This window comes from Anabrus simplex, chromosome 1 (genome assembly GCF_040414725.1).
Source record: "Anabrus simplex isolate iqAnaSimp1 chromosome 1, ASM4041472v1, whole genome shotgun sequence".
NCBI lineage: Eukaryota > Metazoa > Arthropoda > Insecta > Orthoptera > Tettigoniidae > Anabrus > Anabrus simplex.
Window position 1 is genome coordinate 1237169313 of NC_090265.1, and position 12541 is coordinate 1237181853.

The 12541-nt window shown below is 39.6% G+C and overlaps 1 protein-coding gene across 1 annotated transcript in view; it reads right to left on the reverse strand.

Annotated features, from left to right (window-relative positions):
* Positions 1 to 1590: 1590 nt before the first annotated feature.
* The window catches only part of LOC136858578 (1-phosphatidylinositol 3-phosphate 5-kinase-like), a 114313-nt gene continuing 103362 nt past the window's right edge, over positions 1591 to 12541 (reverse strand). Inside the window, exon 4 of the mRNA XM_068225717.1 lies at positions 1591 to 1673. Within this exon, the coding sequence (XP_068081818.1) occupies positions 1591 to 1673 (83 nt within the window). The remainder of the gene's footprint in view (positions 1674 to 12541) is intronic.

Consider the following 12541-nt stretch of genomic DNA (forward strand, 5'->3'; position numbering starts at 1 on the left):
TCTTCCCCCGCGCAGCTAACGAGCAGAAAGTTCTCCAGTAGGAGAAACACCACCCGCACGTAAAGCATATCTGATCACTGATCATGTTATTTCTCCAGAGACGAGTAACAGATCCATGTACTTCATTGGAGTACATTGATTGTAGATTGTAAAAATGAATAAATGAATGAGCTTTGTGTTCTGAACTTTGATCACAGGTGTACAGTTTATTCAGCATACATCCTTAGCATTGTGTTATCGTCCAAAAGGGGCAAGCTCTACCGTACGTGGGTACAATGAAACTGTGAATATCATCGAAAATATATGTGCAGTGTAGGATTCGAACCTTCGAACAGTTTCCAGATCTCCATAACTACAATTCAAATCATGTCGACAGGAAGCGCACTACTGGTGCATGCCTCTTCCACCTCAAATTTCAATTTGCGTTTCACATCTTTAATTGAAGTTTTACAGTGTTTATTTGGAATTCTACCATAAGAGGTCACTTCGTATAATCTATTAATTTCAATTTAAACAGGCTGCAGCGCAGACAGAGGAGTTAGGTGAACAATTTACAGCAGCAACCGGAGAGCTAGAGGGAATTAGAGAAGTTGGAAATAAGGCACGTGTTGAGATCCCATGGATCATTGGAAATGACCAAAGGTCGTACCAATCACTACTGAAAGTATTAACTCTACTAAGCACGAGTCTACATGTCAGATACCATCAGTCGTGCGTCTCAATGAATATCCGCGCCAACCTTGGGACGATAAGATACCATGTCCGAGTGACCCAAGGCCGTCAGCAGAGATATGTATTCGAGACACCGCAGAACGGATGAAAGCTCAGGCAGATTAAGAGGCTTCGGCGAAGTCGGAATAAACGTTTCCATCGTCAACTGAGGGTCGATGAGCTTGTGTTAGTAAAACGTCCCGTAAGCTCTGATGTATCAGCTAGATTCTGCCAGAAATTTGCCGAATTATTTGTTGGTCCTTATAAATTAATGCAAGTATATGGCAATAACTCATACAAAGGGCAGAGTTTGGATGGAACTCTGGATAAGATTTTCAACGCAGCCAACATTAAGCTTTATTATCCACGAGGTCAGAGCAGGATAGATGACATTCCTGAGAATGAAGAGATGGAGAGAGCGGATGAAGAGAGTGATGAGGAAGAAGGAGATTCCAATGAAGGTCCTGTAATGGTAGAAGGCGAGGACGAAAGTGCGGACAATGAGGAAATCAAGTTCATAGAGATAGAGATGGAGGAGACAGCTCAGGCACAGGAAGATATCTGTGAGGAGTTTTGCAGTAAACAGTGAAGATTTCAAGTGTTGCTTGACATATATTACGATGTACGGAGACTTATCGAACGTCTGCGTGAGGAGAATGTTAGCCTACGAAACGGCAAAGAATAGTAAAAGGAAGAGAGTCCATGTTATTTGATGATAATAATTTCACTGGATCATAAAGACATTATATAAGGTAATAGCTATGATTGGCTGAGTGTTTGAATCTTCCGGGAATCTTCTAGCGTTAACGGGGTCTGCAAACATACTTAAGCGCACCTCATGGTGGAGCGTTCTGCTTTTGCTTTGTGCCGTTGAATAGTTCACTTCAGTGATACCTCCGTGTACATGAAACGCACAGTTGCTGCCACGTGGGCAGAGTTTGATTTTGTATGGTCACACAGACCTAAAACAGTGGAATTTATTTTTTGAAAAGTGTTGTCTAAACCAATCATATTAACTTGCCAGTGCGGTACCGGCACAAATTCGTGCAGTAATTGTACAAACGATACTTTCCGCTGCAGTCCGATAATAGAGCGAGAGACGCTTTCCGTATATTACCTTCGGGCCGGATGCGATCGCGATAGACTATTCGTGTTTGATTCGTATCCGCGGGACGCTACTGGAGACAGTTATTGAACCCCTGACATTTACATTTGAATGTGAATAAGGTGTTTTTGCTAATTTATTCACGTTGGCTTCTTGTTTACAGTCTAAAGCGGGGTTATTACGGCGCAACGTGCACAGCGAGCGGTCAAAGTGACTGACTATATGTTTATGTGTTGCTTGTATACAGGGACCAGTTTCAAGAGGATGACTTCAACAGTCGGAGAGAAGATGGGATCCACTTGTGCAAAGTGTGTTAGCGATGGAGTAGAGAAACATGGGGGCGAGAATGTGACTCGCTAAAGACGTCATGGGAGTTTCTAAGATACGTTGCATGTGATATTTAAGTGGCATGTTTTGTGAAATACATTAAATACTAGTAAGGATTAGATTAGGTATTTTTATTATTAATTTCAATCAGATGGCATGATTCTCCTTTATATGTTTGTAATTGTAAATATGGACAGGATTGGGTTGCATGTTTTCTTTTTTTATTGCTTTATGATTAGCTAGATGGGAAACCGAGGGAGATGATAGGTTATATTCTGATTTTGATTTTGTGTGTTTTATGCACGAGAGTTTAGTGTTATTCCTGTGTTTTTATAGAAGGGATAGATAGCCAAAATCATCAATATTAAGAGTAATACACATACAGCGTCGAAATTGAATTTTATTTTATTTACACAAAAATTAGATTCAGATAGGCTGCTTGGTTTGCATGAATTTTGAGGTGCTGTAAGATGTATGGAGCCGCAGATACGCCGTTGAATTTAAATGGGATCTTTTAAAATGAATTGGAGACTGGGCAGTGGTCAAGCAGGGAATCGAACCTTGAACTGTAATGGAAGCGTTGATGAAAATGTAGGATAAATGTGTGAGTGAGATGCATGTTGAGGTATGAATGAAGTCAATGGTGCGTGCAGTGTGCATGCCTGGTAATATTATGATAAATGTGTGAGGCAAGAATCGGCCTATTATTTTGTTATGGAGAAGTATCTTTTGAGAAGTAAATATGCCCTGAATTAAGTGTCAGGCCAAGAGATAATGTGTTGAGAAAAATGTTAGCATGCCTGCAATGTGTATGTCTGAATATAAGCTCACGAGCGGTTGTTGAAATATGTGCACGCTATGAAGGTCGGATTTTTAGCCAGAATTATAGCCTAGTTGTGAAGTGAAGAGTAGCTTCCGTGCAAGAACCATGTCAAAACAGCAACCAAGTCTTGAGAGTAGTCTTGTGGCCTAATATTTACAGCTGATTGCCAAGGAGGAAAAATAGAGAGGAGAGATGATGAAGGGCGCTAGCCTGCGCTCCGATGCAGCGTGATGAACGGGATCGTGGCTCGCTGTTTTCTCTTTGTATTTGGTATTATTTTGACTTGTTTCTTTTCAGGGATTGTGTATTTGAGTGGTATATTGTATTTTTATTTGTCTTGTTGTTAATTGGGAACAGCCCGAGTGCTGAGTTGATGATTGAGGTTATTCTAGTTCCATCTAGATTTTTGGTGAACCGGGATTTACATGTCGAGTCAGTGTAGTACGTAAGCTATTTACCCACCTGATCCAGTGTAAATGCTGTGTTTATTAAGCCGTTATGATTGTTGTAAATATAGAGTAGATGAAGGTCTAGTATTTAATCGTGTTTTATAAAGTCATGTTCCAGTATTAACTGAATTAGATCAAGTGCAGATGGACTTATCGAGGCAATCCTTCCAATTAAGTAAGTACGTTAAATTGAGTTTATAAGGCGACGTTACTCCATGAAAACATGAACTTCGAACTGTCACGTTGATTTGAAGTGATACTTTCAATTACTTAATTCTGTAATTTTGAGTTCACATATGAAGTAATTTTGCGTTCTTATTGTTCTGATTTATCTTAAGATGATAGTTTGTTTAATTAAATTTCATTTCGGTGCCGTTTTGGAGGCCATTTAATTTGCTTTTTATTATTGTTGATAATTAGTATGGTTCGGATTATTTGTGTAATAAATCTATCTTACCCTATATTAGTATTTCTCATTCGACAAAACCTCCATTATTTCTGTCATGATACTTAGCGATAAGTTTAAACTTCGGCTTCTAGACTATCCACGACAACCTAACCCATTGTCTACCCACTTCAGCTTAGTCGGATGTATAGACAGGAAATGGAGGCGTCGTCCTAGGGGGTCCCTATCCCTATGGTACTGTACAATACAATACGTTCATTTATTATAACAGCACGCAATAAACAGCGTATTTGTGGAATACTTCTTTTCCCTTGGCAAAATGACTGCATTTAGCCTTTTTTCATGGGGACGGTTGACTCGGTATAAGTTGCTGAATAAACGTAGCAATATCGACCCTCCGGACTAACTGTGTTAGATTAGTTGCATGTTCTTCAATTAAAATAATGGGCTAATGAACCACTCTGCGTACGAAGATCATAGTTTCTTCTTAACTCTAACCGTACGGACAGGGCGAAGAGGTCTAAACAGGGCCGTAGTTAGGGGGTTACTGGGGGTTAGAAACACAAACCCCCATGGTATTTTACGAAAATGAAATAAACGGAAACTGGCAATAAACAATAAACTAAATACACATTCAGAGAATTGTAGGACGAAGAGATCTGTTGAATCTATTTTCTAAGAAGCCTCGAATGTTATATTTTAGATTGTAAACCGAACGTATCATTTGGTGTAAAACTCTTGACTGTGATCGTATTATTATAGTTCTGTACTTTAATGTAATATTTTGTAGTGTACCGCAACCTGAATATCAACATAATTCACTTGTGTCAGTGTCCTAAGTCTTGCAAGCGTGCACCACACATGCACAAGCACCTTCATTGTGTTGTCACCATTTTGTACCTACAACCCACCCCATCGGACGATCCTGACTGCGCTACTGAGTCTAACCCTTCCAAAGAAATCAGCAAAAGGAGGAACGTCAAAAGGCGATACAATTTTACTTCCTAGGTCTTGTAAAGTTAATGGCTCCACGTAGAAGATGTTGGTGTTTATCAAGGGAAATCGTATATGAAGGATGAAACTAGGATCTGACAGTGGAAGCAGTGTCAGACTGAGTTGGGGGCTCGTCACTCCATACTTTCAATCTGAGAACATTAGCGCGTAAAAATGCACAATACCGTACATGGCTTACTATTCGAAAGAAAACAATACACGACTAACTATTCCAACATTACATCACTCGTTCCCCTGACGAGAAAAGCACAGTGCATAAGCCAAACACTGTAAATTATTTATCTTGTTTAAGTACCAAACTTCGATTCTCGATTTCAGTGACAACTAACAACTACAGTAAAGGAATAAGTCTCACAAAGCAAGGGTCACTTCTCTCCAAATAAGCGTTGTCTTTCACAAGTTGGGCAAACAACTGGTATAAACTGAAATACGAGTTCGGAGAAGTTATTTGGTGTCTGACAAGCGTGGCGAGGACTGAAAATTCGCTTTGGTATTTCCTTCTGCAGTAAAAATGTATGAACGGGGAAACGAGGGAGAAATTTTACCTGAGAAGTAAATACTCGTAATTTGAAATCTGACTGAACACATTTATTTCCACATTCTCCAATTCTGGAATTGATATTGTTTACCTGTTTGTAGAAGCTCAATGACTGCATCTCTCTTTTAATGGTTGGAGAACTTAGCATTGGATACCGAAATGCTTAGGGGATCCATAATGCGGCTCAATGTTATTCTGGTCTTGCAACCTGACATTAACATCGTAAAAATCCATTACACTGACCACGTGAAACCTACTTGTGTCATGAGGGAAGGGAGTAGCGCATCAGAAGGGAAGGACAGGGACTCAGGTGACCTGCGTCAAGGTGTTGATTTTACAGGCAAATTGTCTCGAAATTAAGTCTCGAACAAATCTACTATTTCACTCAATCCAGTTCTAAAAAGAGAACATTGAATACTGTATAACGTTTAAGCAGATTTTGCAAGTGTGGTACAGAAGAAACAGGCCTATCGCAACTTAGCTCTCCCTCAATTGGTAAGGTAATAGGTGCTCAACCAATAGCCAATAATGAGACTTATGTTGGCGTATAATGAGAATAAGTGATAGGAGGAGGCCAGTTTGGGATAACCTACTTCGTTCAACCATATTACCATGAAAATATGTCAGGATTGTTATATTAATTTTCATTCGTCAAGATCCTAAAGTTTTGATTACTGTGCTATTCAGTCGACGAGATTAATGAAAACGAACGGTCCTCATATCTTGACCTCCACAAATTTTGAACCCGCAGTCCGCCACTAATACGTGGAAGCAGAACTACAGGGATATACCTTTTTATTTCAAAAATCCTACAAAGACATGAACGGTATTCAAACTTCGACCGCCTTGAAGAGGTCAGTGATAGGGTGATTTTGTTTTCACGTCTCCCAACAGGCATCTTTTTGACACCCTGGGGAGGACGTGTTATTGCTTATCATACTATGTCTACTGCTTCCAACACGACTATATCCCATCTGGTGGCCATGATCGTTAAGGTATATATGGTCTGATACCGTGGTTAGCCGCTTCAAGTCCCGTTGTTCGAAAAGAAAAATCACTATTAGAATGTTGGCCCGCAGACTGCGAGCGGTGGTGGCATAAAATTTCGAATCACTAGGTTGCGTGCCAAAAAGCCTTGATTCACTTCCAAACCTCGCGTCAGTGTACATATGGAGTGAGGGTATATAATGCTGTTAATGGTGATTCGTCCGACGGATGGTGATGTTAAGCCTTGAGTAGACCCCTTCGGTGTTATTCGACAATAGGCTACTGACACCGAGTTTCATCCTATCCCTATCTCATTCTCATCCTCCTCCTCCACATCATCATCATCATCATCATCTCAGACCCGGACAAGCAAGTCGTCCATTGCCGTCAAGTAGAAAAACCTGAACCAGGCGAACCGAACATGATTCGGACACTCCAAGCACCAAAAGTGATACGATAAATGGAACGGACTAGAACACGACTATAACTACCTCCACAGCCAACTCCACAGGTGCAGTTGTTTAGTCGTTGTCCGTCTGTTCCCAAGACAATAGGTTCATACATGACTGAGATCGAAGACATTTGAAAATGTTAAAAGAAGGCAGCACCGTGTCGGGTTTTTTTTTGCTAGTGGCTTTACGTCGCACGGACACAGACAGGTCTTATTGCGGCGACAGTGGGATAGGAAAGGGCTAGGAGTGGGAAGGAAATGGCCGTGCCCTTAATTAAGGTACAGCCCCAGCATTTTCCTGGTGTGAAAATGGGAAACAACAGAAAACCATCTTCAGGGTTGCCGACAGTGGGATTCGAACCCAGTATCTCCTAGATGCAAGCTCACAGCTGCGTGCCCCTAACCGCACGGCCAACTCGTCCGGTGTCGTTTTCCCCAGCACGTAAAATGTATATATTTTTGTGGGACAAAATTCCTAACCTCGGCGTGTCTTAATATCTATGATAACTGAAACTTCTTATTCGTGTGGGTTCCCTTTTTAATGATCTGTGAGCACCACACCACATTTTGACATGAATATCTCTTATGGCTGAGGATCATCTGAAAAATTACGTTACAGAAGTTGGTGTCACAAAACGTGAGAGGGAAGAGTAAGCCTATCAACCGTGCAGGCTGTGATGTAAGGTATGGATGGATGGCCAGGCAATGTTACCTAGCAAACGTGCAGGCAGTGTTTTATGGTAGGTGTTCATCTGAAAATAGCAACCGTTATTAGGTATCTAGGATTCCTCATAAATCAAGCGCTGATTGGCTGTTGCCTGTCACGTGACTGTGACGAAAAGTGGGGCTGTGCGTGTGAGTGTGTTGAGTGGTGGACATGGGTGCCAACTGTACAGATTCAGGTTCGATGTTGAGAAGAGTGTAAACTGGCTTGCATTCGACTCGAGACTTACAGGGATGCTAATCTTACTGACTAAACGCTTATTATTATTATTATTATTATTATTATTATTATTATTATTATTATTATTATTATTATTATTATTATTATTATGCCGTTCTTACATGATGTGTTCCGAATGCCAGTACTGCGCCCTGGTGTGTGACGTGAAAAATAGTGGGCGTGCCTGTCTGCCTGTGCAGGCTTAACCTTAGAGACCCCGATTTCGACGCTGGGAAGAGGGTAACAGGCTTTGAATTCGACTAGAGGCTGCTAACCTCACTGACTAAACGCTTATTATTATTATTATTATTATTATTATTATTATTATTATTATTATTATTATTATTATTATTATTATTATTATTATTATTATTATTATTATTATTATTATTATTATTATTATTATTATTTCATTCATGTATGGATGTGTTCCGACTGTGTGTGCTGAGCTCTGGCGGGTGATGTGTGTATCCTATTATGTATGCAGTTACGAGGCGAGCTTTTTGTTTTAACACTATTTTTTCGTGTTCTCTCATTAACAAAGAGTTCTTGTACGTTGTTGTCGATTCATTACGTGTTGATAACGTGTCTTAAAATGCCTTGCTCAATAATAATAATAAGTAGTCAGCAAGGGGAGTGGAGCCTGCTGCCGCCATTTTATGTGTTTATCTCGGTACAAACTATAGGGTCCGCCTCTGTGGTGTAGTGATTAGTGTGATTAGCTGTCACCCCCGGAGGCCCAGGTTTGATTCCCGTCTCTGCCATGAAATTTGAAAAGTGGTACGAGGGCTGGAACGGGGTCCACTCAGCCTCGGGAGGTCAACTTAGTAGAGGGGGGTACGATTCCCTCCTCAGCCATCCTCGAAGTGGTTTTCCGTGGTTTTCCACTACTCCTCCAGGCAAATACCGGGATGGTACCTAACTTAATGCCACGGCCGCTTCCTTCCCTCTTCTTTGTCTATTCCTTCCAAACTTCCCATCCCCCCACAAGGCGCCTGTTCAGCATATCAGGTGAGGCCACCTGGGCGAGGTACTGGTCATCCTCCCAGTTGTATCCCCCGACCCAGAGTCTGAAGCTGCAGGACACTGCCCTTGACGCGGCAGAGGTGTGATCCCTCGCTGCGTCCGAGGGAAAAACCGATCCTGGAGGGAAAACCTTTTACGAACGAAAGAACAAACTATAGGTCCAACGGCAACAGGCGTGCGGGGAATGCATACCTTGTAGACTATGGATGAGTACGAGATGTCGATTACACTATACTCGTCTATGCAGCCACCGTGCTTATGAAAACACGTGTATTTGTATATAAAACCAAGGCACGTGGTTAGTGAAGCATAAAAACCAAATAATCGTTTTTGTTTGTTTTTTTGTTGAAAGATACGGATAGGCTTTTAGCTAAAATATGTCTTTTCTCTTGTGTTTGCTAATAATAATAATAATAATAATAATAATAATAATAATAATAATAATAATAATAATAATAATAATAATAATAATAATAATAATAATAATAATAATCTTCCTCGCTTATATCCCAGTTTCTTTGGATCGGCATTTGATGTGAATTTGATCTAGTTTTACGGGCGGATGTCCTTTCTGTCACAAGCCTAGGTGGAAGGATGTATTCACTATTATGTCTTTCCGTACTGGTTGTTAGTGTAGAGCGTTGTGTGTAAATGAAGGAAAATGTTTTAAGATGAACACAAATACCGAGTCCACGAGCTAGGAGTTAACCGTATGAAGTTAACATCACCGGGCGAGTTGGCCGTGCGGTTAATCGTATTGCTGCTAATTTTTCCGGAGAAAGTAAAAAGAACAATGGTCGAAGGATTTGTTTTGCCTCATTTTGATTTTAGCGATATTGTGTACTGGAACGCAGGTTTGATCCTACAAAATAGTCTACAACGAGAACAGAACGCATGTGTACTCTGTATATGCAATCTGAAGTACTTCGACCATGTATCACCTTCATTCACACGCTTACAACGTCTAAGCGTGCGACGTACTTACCACTCCCTTAGCATCCGTCATAAAATACTAAACACTTCACAACCCAGCTACCGGAGAAATTCCTTTAATTATCTTTCCTCATTCTATGAAAGGAACACCCGAGCACGCAACACCACCCTTCTCGCACTGCCGACCCACATAACTACCATGTTTACCAATTCCTTCACAGCTTCCACATCTCGTGAATGGAACAATATTCCTGAGAATAACAGTGCTATAAAAAGTGGAAATGCATTCAAAGCACCTGTTTTGGGGGCTCTTTTGTAAATTAATTTCTAACTACTGGCCGTACTAATTAAAGTATGTCTCTTTTATATCCTTATGTAACTCACTGACTCTTGTTAAATTCATGTATAAACATGATTCAAATAAATGTGCTTTTTTGTTATACATTTAGTGTAATTGGTTATAAACAATTTAGTTTTATTACTTACTTAACTGCTTATTTTGTATAGCTTATTAATTGAGTACTTGAGTAAGAGAAGGGGCTAACCCACAAAAACAAAGTTTCGAGATAAATAAGATTTTATTAGATTAAACAAAACACACAACAAAATTGAAAATTTAAATATCCATTTATAGTCTTTAGATTACATACCAGTGTAACTCAGAAAATTAAGAGTAGAATAACATTTTAAGTTCAACCGTTAATAAAACGACATTAGTTTAAAAATAATACGGTATGCAAAGAAGATAATACTTTAGATTAGGATTTTCCCCTTCTTGGTCTTCATTGTCAAGATCTTCATTCAGTTTCTTAGTAAGTAGTTGGTTTGAGGCTTAAATATATTCCATGATGCACTGCTGGAATGTATGGCAGTTGACGCAGCAAATCTCTGTAGTTTAAGTGATTAATACCCCTTCCTGATGGGTACAGGCCAGTCAGGTTTTCAAGTGCTTGTTTCAACACTTTGTTTGTAAGCAAAACTTTAATTTTTTGTTCTTTTTTTGCCCTCCCAGGTTGTCTTCGGAAAATACAACCCTTTGTCCATGACTCCTTTAATTATCTTTCCTCATACTATGAGAGAAATACCCGAGCACGCAACACCACCCTTCTCGCACTGCCGACCCACAGAACTACCATGTTTACCAATTCCTTCACAGCTTTCACATCTCGTGAATGGAACAAAATTCCTGAGAATAACAGGGCTATAAAAAGTGGAAAATCATTCAAAGCACCGACCGACCGATCGACTATAACGCAGGTTTGATCCTACAAAGTATTCTACAACGAGAACAGAACGCATGTGTACTCTATATATGCAATCTAAAGCACTTCGACCATGTATCACCTTCATTCACATTTAAAGACAGCTGAAGATGACCACTAAGTGGTCGAAACATGTCCTGTATATGATAATGCTTTTATAATTCTGCCAAAAGGCGAGAAATAAAATATCGATTAGGTGGTGTTCTAAATTAATTTGTTTAATAATTTGTTAATCGAATTCATCGATACGGTCACGATGTGGACAGCTTGCAATTGTGTTAAACGGTTGTCAGCCAACACTTTTAGTAGGCAAACCTCCTGAGACGCCTGGTACAGTATGCTGTATTGGAAGTTTAAAATATTCTCCACAAGATGGCGGGAAGTATCAGAGACGATTAAGCTGATGTGTAGGTTTTACCGACATCTAGGAACAAAATCTCGAACTTGTTCGCGACCTCCGTCTTACATATGACAACTCTGGACGAAATTTAAAAAATAGCGTCGTCATCATGGCACCATGTGAAGTGCAGCTTGCAAGGTGAGCCTCGATTTGCAGAATTTATATTCAGGATTTGATAGTTTAATGTTATTAGATTTGTTTATAATTTCCGAAGGCTAATTTTAAAGTATTTGATGAATATTATCATCTTCTGTCTTTGTGTGAGAACGCGATATTTACGAAGTACAGTATTCTGTACTTCGGGACTCACTTCATAAGATATTATGCCCAGAAATGAAGTTGGCCTACAGTGTGGTGTGTACTGAAATTACTTAACACACTTGAATAAACAGAATGAAGATAATTAAATAATCGGAATAAGCCTTACTCGAATTTAATTTATTATTAAGAATTTTTTAAGTTTTCATAACCTGAAATATATTTGGATGAATTTAACCTAGTGTGCTAACTTACTTTTTAGGCAGAAACTGTGATTGAAAATAAATCTTCATGTATTGTGTTCCTGTTTCCCTCGAAGAAGTCATGTTTGTATATCAGCAATACAATTATTTGGCAGTAGAATAATTGGTTACAGTTCAATTAGTGATTCAAATACTATATACTTTAAAAGATGACCAAGAAGAAGAAATGCTATAGAACTTGGATAACAGAAGGAGAATTATCAGAGGGTGATGATTGCGACCCTCACACTGAGTTAGATGCTAACACGACACACATGCCATCAGTTTCATCCGATCAATTTGAATGTTCCAGTGAAGAAGTGTTTAACTTTATAACGTATAATCACCTTGTATTGCTAGAATCCTGTTTAGAGATTGTGATTATTATGCTGTAAATGCTCCGAGGGTTTCTTCTTATTATTTTCTTTCCTGCACAGCCACTATCAACATACCCGTCAAGAGAATCCCAACACATCTCCCGAGCGCAGCGGAGGAGAAAGAGTTTTTCACCTGAGGAACCAGGTATTCTTCAGCCAACTTTGAAACCCATCAACGTTTCAAATTTTAAGCCTATTGATTATCTGAAGCAGTATTTGGATGAAGACCTATTCCAACCATTATTTGATAAAACCAATCAGACACATGTAGCTAGGCATGGACGATCAC